Source organism: Hypomesus nipponensis, chromosome 18 (assembly GCF_054491055.1).
Source record: "Hypomesus nipponensis isolate SF chromosome 18, ASM5449105v1, whole genome shotgun sequence".
Classification (NCBI taxonomy): domain Eukaryota; kingdom Metazoa; phylum Chordata; class Actinopteri; order Osmeriformes; family Osmeridae; genus Hypomesus; species Hypomesus nipponensis.
In genome coordinates this window covers 11,102,497-11,118,442 of record NC_140378.1, presented here as the reverse complement: position 1 = coordinate 11,118,442, position 15,946 = coordinate 11,102,497, and the positions used below count along the sequence as shown (strand labels likewise).

At 45.3% G+C, this 15,946-nt stretch overlaps 2 protein-coding genes across 2 annotated transcripts in view; both read right to left on the bottom strand.

Annotated features, from left to right (window-relative positions):
* Positions 1-1,576: 1,576 nt before the first annotated feature.
* rbm38 (RNA binding motif protein 38) lies at positions 1,577-10,935 on the bottom strand. The gene is made up of 4 exons (XM_084681072.1): positions 10,492-10,935; positions 8,579-8,702; positions 7,229-7,283; positions 1,577-3,059 (listed from the first exon to the last, which is right to left on the bottom strand). The coding sequence occupies exons 1-4, from the start codon at positions 10,696-10,698 to the stop codon at positions 2,705-2,707; spliced, it is 741 nt and encodes a 246-aa protein (XP_084537198.1). The 5' UTR covers positions 10,699-10,935; the 3' UTR covers positions 1,577-2,704.
* Positions 10,936-11,958: 1,023 nt separating this feature from the next.
* Positions 11,959-15,946, bottom strand: part of LOC146252076 (nuclear receptor coactivator 3-like) — a 34,855-nt gene continuing 30,867 nt past the window's right edge. The window contains exons 20-24 of the mRNA XM_084680402.1: positions 15,765-15,866; positions 15,359-15,599; positions 15,009-15,189; positions 14,699-14,906; positions 11,959-14,587 (exon numbers count right to left, since the gene is read on the bottom strand). Of these exons, the coding sequence (XP_084536528.1) occupies positions 14,576-14,587; positions 14,699-14,906; positions 15,009-15,189; positions 15,359-15,599; positions 15,765-15,866 (744 nt within the window). The 3' untranslated portion in view covers positions 11,959-14,575. The remainder of the gene's footprint in view (positions 14,588-14,698; positions 14,907-15,008; positions 15,190-15,358; positions 15,600-15,764; positions 15,867-15,946) is intronic.

Sequence of the window (15,946 nt, the reverse complement as noted above, 5' to 3'; positions counted from 1 at the left end):
ATAGGCAGGGGTAGATTAGAGGGTTGGAGATTGGGACAGTAGAAGTGTTAAGGGGTTGGGGGTGGGATTGTAGTCGTATAGGGTTGAGTTAGACCAGTGAAGATGGGCATGCTTTTCATTATTCATCTGAATTTATTTTTCAGTTTTCAGTTTCATTTTGTTTTCTGCACTTCAGACACAAGACGTGGATGTATGATACCATTCGATTTTACCAGGGTTTCATTTTTCAAATCACCACATTTTATCTGTGTGCGTTTGTGAGTATTTGTGAGTGTGTGAGTGAGTGAGTGAGTGAGTGAGTGAGGAAGTGTGCATGCTTCTACAGTATGTGTGTGTGTGTGTGTGTGAGTGTGGGTGACATTGAATGAGTGAGTGTGTGTTTGTGTGCTGGTATGTATGACTGTGATTTTAAGTGAACGTGCCTGTGTTCGTGTGTACGTGTGTGTGTGTGTGTACGTGTGTGATAACAGATATAGTACTTTTCATTTTGTTTAATTTTCATTACAACTCTCCTGTTTTGTACTGTATTGTTTCATTTGTCATCAATTTTTAAGACATTATAATTTCTCCTCCCCTCACTGTGGTATTTGCTATGATATTCATTTTTACATAAACCATCTGCTTTTTTGTTCTGAAAAAAAAAAAACATGCAATCCAAATGAAATGTTTTGATCCCAGACTTTGAACCACACCTGTTCTCTACAGAGTCTCCTATCATGTGATGCTCACTGGGAGCTCAAGGCAGTTGAAATCATATTTAAATGATAATAAACACAAAAAGTTGATATAAAAAACATGTCACATTTGTTTAATTCATGATTTCATAATTCCATACACGCAAAACTTTGCAGTGCATAGGAGTGGACACAGGGTGGCGCCACAGCTAAACACTTCCAGGATAATGGCATTATGGGTCCAACTCCATGCAGATATCAGGATATTGGCCACACACTGTGAATCTACAGAGAGGAAATGTGCACACTGTTGACCTGTTTAGTCAAACAACAAGAGAAAACAGCAAGAGGAGCCAAACGACATTGGAGGCAGAGAGAGGAAAGATGGAGGATGAGGGAAGAGGGAGAGGTGGGGCAGATCTCTTGGGTGGAGCTGGTCCCTGAGAGGGGCATTGTATCTGTGATAATGACGCTGGTGCGAAGCTTGTGACTTTCTCCCCCTCTTTGTCATGCTTCTTAGACTGTATTTGTAGATAGGATGATGTAGTACTTATATATTTGTAGATAGGATGATGTAGTACTTATATATTTGTAGATAGGATGATGTAGTACTTATATATTTGTAGATAGGATGATGTAGTACTTATATATTTGTAGATAGGATGATGTAGTACTTCAGTTTCTAGGATGTTAAAGTTGATGCGCAGATGAAGCCAGTTGAAAGGACTGAGAACCAAGATGCAGGGTCTACGTTGTACTACTAAAACACCAGCGGATCCAGAAGAAATGGAATCCGTGCCCAGAGTTAGTGTACCTACATAGATAGCCAATGATCAATTACACCGTGTAATTAAATGTTAAGCATCAAAAAAGACATTATAATAATGATAATGAAACAAGTATTTTCTATTCTAGACACTGGAGGTTTATTTTGCATATTTCTCTGGTCTTTTGTTGTATGGCTTCATTGGACATGATGCAGATCTCCTGGAGCTGCTCTGCTGGGGAAACAAGGGACAACTCTCACACACAATGGCCAATTATTATAGGGTTGATACACACACACACACACGCACACACATACACACAGCTACAAACTGCATATAAACAACAACATTACTAGCAGGCAGCTAGTTAGTCCTGTCTCTCCCTGGTACCACATAACTGATGGAGGACAGCCTTTAGACACACACTCATTCATCTGCTGCTCAACACATTGAAATAATGAACCAAAACATGGAAATGTGCTCGCAACAAAACTGCCTTAACATGATTATCGCTATTATTATTTGTTACAGTGTTGTCTTACCCTATACATATTCATTCCTATGTTTGGCCTAATAGAACAATTGCATATTCATTTAAACTGTGATCATTTACACTTGTAGATTCCTGTCAGCAACAGATGTAAAAAAAAAAAGAAGAACAACAAAGACCAAAGACAGACATACAGAGGAAGTATCAAGATATTGTTTAACTAAACGTGTACAAGAACTATAAAAGGAAGATAAAAGCTAACTGACAGAGTGATTTCAAGGCCTCGTACAGAAAGGAATTCCTGACAAACTGTTCATTAGACCTGGGTGTGTTCAGTACCTTAGGATGGTGAAAGGGGTTTACCACAGCTGCCCTCATCCTATTCACCCTGCTACTGCATATAGACAATTCTTAAGTAAGTAAGGTTGATCCTCCTCCAGGTTAGTCTCCCCTTTTCATCCCTCCATCCCATATGGCATCTGACTTCCAGTAGCAACAGACAATCATATCATCTCAATGACAGGAGCAACAGCATCGTCTCTGTTCAGTAAGGTAACTACAATAGCAATAACAATGGTAATAGAAAAACTAAAGGAAGTTTAGGTGTGTTTATACAGAGCCCTTTGGATTCCACACTCCCATTATACGATTATCCAGTCTTGCACTGATGATGTCACATAATAGTGCAGCAGTCCCCATGTTCAGATCTCCATGTTACAGATCAGTTGGAGTAGTTGCAGTTGCCCCCACCTCTCTCGCCCAGAGGACTGCTCTCACTGCAGGCGGTCTGGCTGCTGGAGGGGGAATTGCAGGAAGGCAGCTGGGGGGGCCGAGAACCCGGAGAGGGGGCCAAGGGGAGGATGGGCCGGCGTGGGCGGGGTAGGGGGACCAGTGACGCCGAGGCCAGGGGTGGCAGGGGAGAAGCTGTAGCCCAAGTAGCCTGCAGAGGGCGAGGGAGAGGGTGTGTAGGGGTAGTGCTCTAGGCCTGAGGTCGGGGTTGTGTAGTGAGTGTAGGCGGAGGAGTAGTCCAGGAAGGGGGGGCTGAGGCCAGCTGTGGGGCTGAGCTGGGACCCGAGCACCAGGCTGGGCTGCAGGAAGGCCTGGGGGTACACATACTGCTGGGCCAGCCTGGACACAGGGGAAGATAGGACATCATCGTCACACACTCTCAACCACACGTCCAACTGTATACGTTTAACGTAATAAATAAGCAGCTTAAAGCACATTTAATCCAGTGCACATATCCGTAAAATAGAAAACACAAGTGCACGAACACATGCCAGGATAGATATTCATATAACACAGCAAGAATCTAGCACAAACATCACCCACACACCCACACAGTGACCTCCCAGAAACACATCCTTACTCTTCATAATTATCACTAGAACTACAAACGCTAGGAATAGCCCATGCTCTCCCTGGTGCATGACTAATTATCACAGCCACTAGTGAAAGCACACGCACACACCCACATCTCGCACACACACGGTATGAATACACACACACATCTCGCACACACACGGTATGAATACACACACACATCTCGCACACACACGGTATGAATACACACACACACCGCACTCCACACCCAACAATGGGGGCGGTATCAGTAGGACTCTGAGACATAGCAATTATGTGAAACATACAGCACTGTACACTGTCCACAGCTCCATGGTGCTCTTGCCTCGAGCTGCTATTTAACCTGAAGTGCCTCAGTCCAGTTTCACAGCAGAGATGACATCAGAACAACTACCTACGCAACAAGACAAATCAATGCAACAGACCATGCCATTGATCTGGAATCATGATCGTATCCGACTGCTACCTACTGAACCTCATTGGGGCCTGTGTCAGCCTGACAACATACTAACTGTAACCTCCCTGCAGAAAACGGCTCTCATATCATGGTGAGTGAGGCCTCAGGTGTTTACCCCCAAACAGAGAACCTGGTTGGGTGTGATGACACCACAAACAGAGGACTTAATGTGCAGGGTGATATCCACCTGTTTACCTCCTCTCTGCTGCACACACACTTACAAACTCAAACACACACACACACAAACAGACAAATACAATCAAACGCAACTCACAACACCACAAGCTGTACCACATACCGACATGGACAAAAACACAGGGGACTGGGAACATGCTACAATGGTTGATCTCTCCTTCCCAGAGCAGAAGTGCAGCATCAGTCAGGTGGCTGCCCTATACTGCTCTCTGCCACTGCCCTGCTCTGAACATTGGGCCCTGGCATGATGGATCCAATATGACAGTAACATCGTACGCGAGGGAGCTCAGCCCAGCATTGCCTGTTGGGTTCCTTTGGCCACACTCATCAGTGGTTTAGAAGCATGCACACACACACACACACACACACACACACACACACACACAGACAGACACAGAAAAGCAGAGACAAACCAAGTTGCAAACAAACATGCACAGAAACCATATGGTCACATAAGCTACCACACAAAAGCATATTTAGTACTGTACATACACACCACATGCCACAGATGCACAGGCACAATCACACCCACAGGAACCACACAAAGGATGGGAGGGAGGGAGACAGATACAGTAGATGGAGAAATATAGATAGAGACAGGGAGACAGATAAAGAGAGAGACAGAGAGAGAGAGAGAGAGAGAGAGAGAGAGAGAGAGAGAGAGAGAGAGAGAGAGAGATACAGACAGACAGACAGACAGACAGACGGAGGGAGGGGTAATTGGCACAGCTGCGTGGGTGTACACTCACTCACAGACTCACAAGAGCAAAATAACCTTGAGTGAGCTACCCCCTCTTCCACTCTCAACGCTCCCTTTCTCTCTCTCTGTCCAGGGAGAAAAGACAGTGTAACAGCCACAGCCACAACTTGGGGTGGCTAAAGTGAGAGCAAGTAAGAGACAAAGAGAGAGAGAGAGATAAGGACAGCAAGGAGAGATGCATAGAAGGAAGGATAGTGCGAGGTGAAGGATCAGCAGTCATATCCATCGTGCCTTGGGACAGTGATGCTTTTAATAGTTCCTGTGAGGGACATGCTGGGTGAGTCAGGGGCAGAGGACAGATACCCCCACACACACACACGCACACACGCACGCACACACGGACACACACACACACACACTTACACATACTCTGCTATACACACACTCGAACCCACTAATGCACTCACAAACACACAAAAGGTCAGCCCTTGAAGGAGGATCAGTGGATAGAGGAAACACATACAAAGAGACAGCTTTGGGACAGATCCGTTCATTCCAAAATGTAGCATCTTTACCGATGCCAGAGATGGAAAATAAAATCTGCATTCTCTGTCTACCAAGAGGCCAATAACATAGTGATGTAAAGATAAACTGACAATCACAACATTAACTCTAGTTGTAAAAGAAACTGAATGAAAATAAGCTTCTTTTAATTGGGTGTTTTATTGTGGAGCTTCTTCTAATTGCTCCCCTGAGTGGTAGAGATAAACACCTGAGGAACTAGCAGAACCAGGGGAGAGATAACAGACAAATAATAGACAGATCATTAGGCAGAGAGCAGGAACACGTAAGACCAAAAAACACACAGACACCCCATGGCCACACATATGCCCATACACACACGCCCCAGTGGTTTTGACCCCCTCCCGCCCACAGACAGGTGTGTGTTTTCTCTGACTAGCCTCCTTATCCTCCCCCCCCCCAACCTAACGAATGCCTCCATGCCTCAGTGTTTCAACAGGAAACACTCCCCACACACCACACATCCTTCCTCTCCTCTGACAAAAGAGAGAAGTACATTTGAATAAAGTGCCAAATCGTACTTTTCCGTCAACACCCCTACATCTGGCCCTGCCAGCTAGCAGATGGAGCCTCAGCCAACACTAAGCCAACTAGCTCGGGGATGTTCCTCCAGGCAGAGATGACAGCAGCTAGGAGCAGAAGACAACCTCTCACCCCCGCACTGCCTCTCTGAGTCCTAGTCAGCCTACTCTTAGTGTCTCCTGTAAACATGGCTGCGCTGCAGACAGAGGCAGGGCCTCTCCAGTGTTATTTGAGTTGAGCTTGTTTGTTATCTGTTTTACAGGAGAGCTGGGACACACAATGCAGCTTCCTGATCAAACGAGGAGGTGACGAATAACGAATGTGGATGTGTGTGTGTGTGTGTGCTTGTATGTGTGTCAGGCACGTTTCATGTGTCTGATTATACACTTGCTCCAGTGTACCTCACCTTGATTCGCTCACTCTGATTTGACTTGGTCTTGACTTCATCTCCCTCACTAAGGAGGACGTCCTGTCGTCTTCTGAGAGGAGGGAGCAGTCTAGAGCCAGCAGAGATACCGAACCATACCGCTTTAAATCGGCCGTTCCCTCTCTAAGGGAGACACTCAATCAGCTCAGCATCACTCATTCATGGGCTCATCTGGGTCAGTCTCAACTCCCCTATCACTCCATATATCATTCAATAATTGAGGGCCGGCGGCTGAAATATTAATAGCCCTCTGTGCCAGGGAGATTTCAACAGGGCTCACAGCACCCCCAGTAGCATGGAGTACAGCACATGGGCCCTGCTCACTCCACGGGAGACGTGCATAGTATGATTGCTCACACGCTCACACACGCTCACACACACAGTAATGATACTATTCTACATCTGGCCAATCAGGACTCAAAGACTCTTTGTTTCCAGGCAAACTAGAGATTGTGAAGCTGACTGTCTCATATTTTTTACATGATCCCATTTCTGACAAAACATGAGTTGTTAGGGGTGAAAGTGAGATCACTTTCCAGCAGCACTCACAGAGAAACACACTCACTAACAGACAGAGTGATCACCTATCCATCAAACCATGAGTCACACACTCGCTTTGTTTACACAACACACTCTGTACCTCTGGGAAAAAGCCAGTTTGTGTGTGTGTCTGGGTCCAGGTCAACCATGACTGACAGTTAGAATGGGACTTCGATGCAATGTAATGGACCACAGAAAGCAAAACAGCAGAGAGAGATGGAAGAGATACAGAAAGGGGCCAACATACTTTTGCTAATAATATACCCATGTCCAAATCTGGCCACCCTTAGGAAACAGTTGAGTGAAGCAGAGCAGTAAAGAGGGGGGTTCAATAATTAGGAGAGAGTGTCTGACTGCTTCCCCTACAGGGGCTAGCTTGGGGCTACAAAAGCACTGAGCTGACTGAATAACTGGGAAGCACACAGACACTTTGGGAACGAGGGACGCGTGACAACGAGATCAACTACAAGTAGGCAGGAGACAGGGCCATGGAAGAGGAGACTTTTTCTTACCCGTACTGCCTCTGGATCAGTGCTGGGTGTACCTGCTGAACACCCACCGAGAAACCTGGGGAAGAGAGAGGGAGACAGAAAGAGAAAGGGAGATCAAAGGGGAGAGAGAGGGCAAGGGTATAGATGAAGAGAGAGAGAGAGAGAGAGAGAGAGAGAGAGAGAGAGAGAGAGAGAGAGAGAGAGAGAGAGAGAGAGAGAGAGAGAGAGCGAGCAATGAGAGATGCAGAGAAGGAAGGATAGAGAGAGAACAGCAGTTAGTGTGTCATTAGTATACCCTCTTTTTCTACTCTACATTTATGTAGGGGGCAATTATGTCCCTGGAGGTAGATGTCCATCTATACCCACCCATCTTCTCTTTCTCTTTCGTACTATTTCCTGTCTCTCTCCCTCCCTCCATCCTCCATCAATTAGCTATACAGAGCATGGCATTGTTGCTAAATCAAAAAATCTGGCAAAAATATTCTGGCAAATAAAGTATTTGTACACTGATAACAAATGTCTCTCATTCAACAGCCTGCTGTAAACACACACACACACACACACACACACATCTGACTTCACTGCCTACTGAGTTCATGAATCAGCTGAGTAAGACAGGGAAGACTCATCCTCTGCTTGTCTCTACCTCCCTCTTTCTTTCTTTCTTTCTTTCTTTTACTCTCTGCTGCCATCTCTTTTTCATGCTCTCCTTCTATCTGTATGTCTCTATCACTCACTACCTCAATCTCTTTATCTCTTTTTCACTCATTCCACCAAACTTCCATGTCTTACCCTTCTTTCTGAAACAAAAACACAAGCTCTATTGCTGTTGTGCTCACACACACACAAACACACACACACACACACACACACACACACACAGTGAGTCACACAGAACAAGGAAGAGACAGTTCCGTTGTTATTCCTTCCAGTCCCATCCCCCTCTTCTATCGTCTCCCATTTTCTGTCTCCCTTCATTCAACCCCTCCCATTTGCTATCTGACGCACACAGACACATTCATTCTCTCATCTCACAAACAGCAAAATACTCTCCTTTTCACATCAACTGCACACTCGCAGGGGTTATGCATCACCAAGGTCCATGCTGAGTATGATTAAGGGGCAGGATGAGGGGGTGTGCACAGGGGCAGGATGAGGGGGTGTGCACAGGGGCAGGATGAGGGGGTGTTCACAGGGGCAGGATGAGGGGGTGTGCACAGGGGCAGGATGAGGGGGTGTGCACAGGGGCAGGATGAGGGGGTGTGCACAGGGGCAGGATGAGGGGGTGTGCACAGGGGCAGGATGAGGGGGCCGGAGGGTGGGCTGTCGACCAGCCGAAGGAACGGCTGGTTGTGTTTGGGTGTAACTCACCTGTCTGTGGACTTCGTGGCTTGGCTCCCAGGTATGCTAGGTTCACATTGGCCTTCCTACCATCAATTATGGGGTTGGGATCTTTACAGGCCCGCTCTGTTGCGCCCCGGTCCATCATGGTGACCTAGAGGGAACAGGGCAGGAGCAGGATTAGCATTCCTAACTAGAGCCTGCTGCTGAAGACCAGGGCACATTCTCATCTGGAGCATGTTGCTGCATAGGCACTTCAGGATGACAAAGCACTTTGAATACTTTGACTATAAGTTGAATTGATTCTAATGAACGAACACGCAGACACATATCTGTGATAGCAGTCACAAGCTTTGTTAATTGTAATGTAATGTATTCATTTAGCAGACGCCTTCATCAACAGCGACTTACAGTACAGGGGAGAATGCAAACCTGCGACCTGTTGATCTGCAGACAAGTGCTCTAACCACTGAGCTGGACCAGCTAATGGGTGAAGTGAGGTGAGCGGGCAGACCAGCCGTGAAGCACCACGTCCATTCCTCCACAAAGCAAAGCATTACAGAGCACTGAGGGAACAGAGACATACTGCTGCTTTGGTTTCACAGCAGCAGACTCTCGAGTTACACGCACCCATACACAGTGACTGGTTTGATTGCTGTATTTCTGGAGGCTGTTCTGGGAAATGGACCGCTATGGGAACTCAGGAGTGAAATGGGCAGACGGGACTAGGCACAAACAAAACACAGAACACACTGGTTGACTGGCCCGGTGCATCAACATGAGGCAGGGAAAATATGCCTGGTTAAAACTGTCTCCCCGCTCTCTCCCCCTCCCCCTCTCCTCATGCACAGTTTAGCAGAAGGGATAGTGTGGGAGGAAGTCCAAATTAAACTGCAGCCTTATCTCACAATGCCAACTGACATGTCACACCTCTGTGACCAGGGATTTGCCTTGTGCTGACACACACACAATGCAAACTCCCCCCAAAGAGGCAGAGTGAGAAAAAGATGGGAGGAGCAGGCAATGAAGGGGGGTTCAAGTTGGAATGCACATCTCAGCAGTTCTTTGTTGTATTAAATAGTGTACCTTAATGTGTGTAGGAGGGTTAAGAGAGAGAGAGAGAGAGAGAGAGAGAGAGAGAGAGAGAGAGAGAGAGAGAGAGAGAGAGATGGGAGAGTTGACTGCTTGTTGCTCAGGAGATAGGCTAATTGATGTTACGCGTTTTAAGAAATAATCTACTCATGCTACAACATGTGACTGCCAACACCACTCACACACTGCACACACTTGTTGGCTGAACAAAGTGGCAGTGTTACACCCTTCAGGACTTCTGCTCTCTACAGATTATCTCCTGCACCTTCAGTCCAATGCCTGCTGGAATGTGAGCCTTGCATGCGCGTCCATGAAAAGCACAAGGCATAGACTATGTGAGGAAATGGAAAGGTTTAAATCAGCCTTGAGTGGTTGAAAGGAGGAAATGTACCAGGGGGCCTACAACACAACTGAAACTGAACTGCATCACTTTCGTTACCAAACTTGAAACGGGTAGGAATATGTTTATTCTGAGAAAAGGTCATATAACTTGTTACAACGTCATATACTTTATTGTAATAAGTATGAGTCAAAGGTTTATCAAGGTATATATATATATATATATATATATATATATATATATATATATATATATATATCTGCAATTTTAGTTGTCTTGAAAGATCACCTGCATTATACTTTCCAGAAACGGGTCATTACAGTAGCCTACCTCGACCAACCATCATACTTTGACAAGGTCACAGTAGTTAGCGTCATCATTGTTCCTATAAATTATGTTTCCCATTCTTTTGCATATTCCATCTCAAAAAGTAGCCTTTTGCTTTGACATCACCAACAAAAGACAATTATGGTTTGAAACGGATATAGACTAGTCGCCAAATATAACTTACAAAGCCGTATCCTCTTGATTTCCCAGTCTGTCTGTCCGTTATCACAACTGCCTCGTCAATGTCCCCGAATGTTTCGAAATATTTCCGAAGAGAAACATCGTTGGTGTGATATGGCAAACCGCCGACAAATATCTTTGTGTAAGTTGTGTCTTTTTGAACAGTAGGATGCATTATTTCTAAACCTCCACCAAATGGACTCAGAAACATTAGTGGACTAATGTCGTCTACGCGCAGCACACGTTTAAAGTTAAGATGTCAAAATGTACTTATTTGAAGACCAAAAATCGACCACGGCTGAGGAAAGATTAGCCTGTAAAATAAGGATTTAGTAGCATCAACGTTGCGTTTTCCAAGTTCGTGGTCAAGCTTCATGAATCCCGTCGTTAAGCTTTATCTACTCCATACCCAGTATTACCCATGTCGTATCGATTCTTGACAGGTGTCTTGACAGGAATACTTTTGCCTTGAATGGCAGAAAAAAAAGTATTTATACTAAACGATGTCTCGTCACGCCTACTCCCTCTTTGTCCAATAAATGAGCGGAGCGTCTTTTGGCAGTAGGCTACCCTCAGTGAACTTCGCACGCCCCACTACCCCACACCTGTCTTTGTTTTAAGATACACTGATAAACGACTATAGTGCTAAACTGTGGAAAAAATAATCTTTGTTCATTGGTTGATTACAAAATCTCGATGTGTATGTCAGTTTGGCCACTGCTGGCAGTTTATTAAAGTCTAATAGTTGTCTATTCCAAGACTAAGAACAAATCGGTGATTTGACGACACAGTAAAACATTACAGGGGCAGCGAGGAGAGACAGGAAATTGAGATAAAAGACAAAGGCGCGCACCCGGCGGGGGGAGAGGGCGGTTAAAGGAAAGGCAGTTGAAAGGTTGTATTGTAATGTAGAGGTGTGCGGGTTTTCCTTTTTTTTACTGGACGCTGGTCTTGGTAGCGAGGCCAAGCCAACATGAATGAGAAAAACACACATACTCTGTCTCTCAACACTTATTCAAGAAAAACCGTTGACCTTAGAGACCACTGCACCTTTATTCTCAGGACACACATACAATGTTTGACCCTTATCTAGATTTGTGTCTGAAGACAGATATACATTTTAGACTTTCATATTATACATACATAGACATATGACTCTGATGTGATCAAATAAGATGGCAAGACGCAATTGATATTGACACACACAGGCTCACACACACACACACATACATGCTTACACACACGCGCACACACACACACATCTCACTTCTAGAATCTGGGTCACGCAGACCCTCAGTCTCCAGTCATCATTTATACCCACATGATAAGTGCCCCTCTTTCCTGTCCCTCCCCTCAGCCACCACCATAGCTGGTCCAGTGTTCCACAACACTCTGGTAGACACATGCAGACACAGGAACAAAGTACTATTTCATTGTCACTCACACAACATAAAAAACACAACACACAATGTAATGTTTAAATAGAAATTTGTATTTACATCAATATTAACATCAAGTACGAGTAAGAAAAATGCAATGTAATTTACATCCTGTGACAATGACAGTATATTGTCCCCATGTGTTCTTTTCATCACCTCTCTTGTCATAAGATCAAAAGATGCATTGAGAGGGATCCAGCTAAGCACAGACGATGCTTCTTTTGAATATTCGGTGGATAATTACTTATCTTTTTCTTCATCAGGACTGAAAATTAAACCCACTCAAAATCTATTCCATGAAGTAATTAAGTTTATCATGAAGTCATGTTCCATAAAAACAACTTCAACAAACTCAAACATTCTTTAATGAAATAAATTCCAGCACCACATTTCAACTGGCCATAAAGATTCTAAGAAATAATCGTATAAATAAGCAGACCCAGATGCCTGCATGCTATGGATGTGTATGAAAGTGTATGAATGTTTACTATGTGCAAAGAGAAGCACACATATACAAGTACTCACACCATCTCCTTCAGGGAAAGGTTCTCTACACACTGCAGAATGACAAACAAAAATCTTTGGATTGAGCATGTCTTAGAAGGTAGATTTTTTTTTCAAAAGCTTAGCAGAAAATACAACAAAAATAAAGGCAAAACAAAACATCTCAACAACAAATCATGTATTATGTATAACACGGTCAGAGAGCTGCAGAGTAATTACATTTAGGAAGTCTAAATCACCAGGTGCTTGGCAGGTACATCCCGCCATTGCCATCGCATTACTGCAGCTATCAAAACACACAAACACAGCCAGACAGTAAAAGTGTCAATACAATTCTGTGGCTACAATCCCACTACCAAAAGATGATTTGAATCTGTACTGGAAGGACATTTGAAACTCTAAGGAATGGAATTGGAGCTGCAGCCACTGAGCTTGATTGGGCCTCAGTCTAAAAGCTACTATCAACCCACACACTGGCACACACCTGGGCCACTAGGACACGAAACACAATCATGTGTCAACTTATTTATAGGCATCTTTTGTGTCGTTTTTTTTTCTTCTTTCTATAATCAATCAAAAAAGAAAATACAGGATCACACTTGCACCTTTACATCTATGCGAATGTCCTTGAAAAAGAGAAAATTATGACTTGATCACAAATAAAAATAAAAAGTGCTTTCAGAGAGAATGAATGTGGCAGTCTTAACTTTCAGAGAGGAACCTTTTAGATGTGTATTAGCACTGAGAAAAGACGGTTTCCCTGCCTTTCAACCAGAAATGAAATATTGGAAATAAAAGCTGTATTGACCTACAACAGAATAAGAAAATTACACTTTAAATATCAAGCCTTACAATCTGTGCAAAAACAGTATGTGACCTACAAAAGCATATATATATTTATATATAGTACATTTGAAGCATATTTACAATTTGTATTCACAGACAGAAAGAAAAGTTTCAAACGACATCGCATCTAATACTGCAGTACCTTCGCTTTGAGTTGATAATGATCACTACATCCTCAGAAGGAAGCAAGGAGGCAAGATTATTGCTAGAAATCTGCATATATACATTTAAATCTAAGGAACACTTTCTTCTCCAGTGTGAATTACTATGGGAATCAACCATCTTAAGCAATTGCCAACAAATTTAAAAGGTAATCAAAATATTGCAATAGTTGTGCCTTAAAAATACAATACACCTTGATTTTAAAATTCAGACATTTATGAATCATTATAAATAAAACAGTAATTTGTGCACTCTAAAAAAGACTAGTTAGTCTTCTTGTCAAGTTTTGTAAAAAGTTTCCAATCTGCGTACTCTCTCATAATCAACACACTGCAGAAGAAAGTGTTGTATAAAATCTGTGCTTACTGCCACTCCATTGGTTACTCATTTATAACAATGATCATCATGGTCACCCATTTCCAATCAATATTGGTTACCCATTCTCAGTCAAGAACAGCAGAACACACACAAGAATAAACAACAACATTTGCTGTTATGCAATTATTCTTGGATGAAGGCCTCTATGACCATGAAATATTGCCACAATCCTTTTACCGACAGCCTTCATTAAAGTGCAACCACAGCCAACTAGTATCTGTCGTACCTGTACCCAGAGTCTCTGTGAAACACTGTGAGCTGAGCTGTCACTGTCAGGGCCATGCACCACCACACCTGTCCTTGCTGACTGTTGGATCCACGTCATTCTTGAGTGTGTTAACCTTACATCATTTTGGTCCAGTGAGTGGTGTTAAGAGCATGCATGAGTGCGCTCACACAAACACACACTTACAAAGCGGAATCTAGAAGAACTGCATGAGTCTGATAGGGGAAGAAATACAGTGTTCTGTATGAGTGGTTATGTGTGTGTGTGTGTGTGTCACAGTGTATTTATCTGACTTGTTGGGGGGGGGGGGGTATTGTTCTCCAGTCTGTGCTCAGGTGCCACGTGTACTCTCTTAATGTTCCTCAGGCTGTGGCTCGGTCAACACTGGCCTACGGAGAGGGAAACGGCACCCCCAGGTGGTTGGAGTTACACCACACACACACACACACACACCCGCACGCGCACACAGACGTCATGTCTCTGAAGGTGGATCACAGTGAGTCTGTTTCTTCATATCGGCCTCCATCTCATGTTCAGCAATATTTCTGTCGGAGACAAAGAGAAAGGGTTACTTATGCATGTGTATGACAAGGAAGACATCACACCCCACCCCCACGCACACACACACACACCCAAAAACATCCTCACTCACATACCTGGTCAGGCCCCATAGGCATGCGTCCCATCACCATAGGGTTCATGCCCATCTGGCCCCCCATCTGGCCCCCCATCTGGCCCCCCATCTGGCCCCCCATCTGGCCCATGTGACCCCCTCCTCCGTTGGCAGGCATGCCCCCGTTCATCATCATGGCCCCGTACTGGCCCGGGTTGCCCTGCTGGCCAAACTGCTGCTGGGGGTAGGAGCTGGAGGAAGGAGACGAGAGCAGGGTTCAATCACACTCCCACTGCAGGGGACACACAGCTTCCCACCACGATCCTGTCATTTTGGAGGGTTACTGCTCACACCTGTTGCGTCCCATGCCTCCCTGTGACCAGCCCTTCATGTCTGTGCCCTGATACATGCCACCGCCCTGGTGGTGCTGCTGCATCATGGGATTCTGAGGCGGACCCAGGCGCCCTGACATCATAGCGCTGGGGGGACTTCCCCCTGAGGGGCCGAACGATGGGTCCCCCTGCTGGGCCATCCCTGCGTGAACACGGCACACTTAGCTGGGACTTCAAACACACATGACACAAGGAGCAGACAGTGCTGCTGCCCACAAGTGCACTTAAAGTTGCTTCAAAGCTTCGTGCTACACATAAACAAACCACCAGGGGGCAGCACCAGTTTGTGTTGCCCAACTAAACAGACTCACCATAGTTTCCTCCATAGCCAAACTGCTGGGGGCCCGGCTGGCCCATGTTGGGCCCTCCCATGGGGGCGTCCATGCCGGCGGGTGCAGTCACGTTGGGAGGGGGGCTGAAGCCTCCAGCGGCGGCTGCAGCTTGCTGCTGCTGCTGCTGCTGCATCAGCATCATCATCCTCTGCCTCCTCATCTGCATGGTGACCATCTCCCGGCTCCGCTGAGCCATCATCTGGGCGTTCAGGAAGCCAGGCTGGCCAGGGCACGACAAACACCACATCACGTCATTGGGATATTGGAGGCATGTGTGGATAAGGGCTATGCTAACTTCCACCCTAACGCTCCCTTGAACACTTGGCATGTGTCAGTGTGTGTTGGCATGTAACTGTCTGTTGGCCTGTGTTTTCTGGATGCCTACCTGTCCGCCCATGGCAGGCTGCATGCCTGGGCGCATGCCAGGGTTGCCCGCTCCTGGGTTCTCCATCTTAATGGCCATGCCCTGACGGGTCTGACTCATAAACTGTTGAAGCAAAGTACCGTAAGACAACAATCCTTTACAGAACAAGCCTCCCATGGAATACAAGACAGCGCTAAGATGCA

Bases quoted from the DNA above. Each gene is read 5' to 3' on its own strand.
- rbm38 (XM_084681072.1), bottom strand. From the start codon at position 10,698: ATGTTTCTGAGTCCATTTGGTGGAGGTTTAGAAATAATGCATCCTACT. The intron at 7,284-8,578 runs GTGAGTTACACC...TCTCTTCCCCAG, and splicing joins GCCACGAAGTCCACAGACAG to GTTTCTCGGTGGGTGTTCAG. The intron at 3,060-7,228 runs GTAAGAAAAAGT...CCCTGTGTCCAG, and splicing joins CTGATCCAGAGGCAGTACGG to GCTGGCCCAGCAGTATGTGT.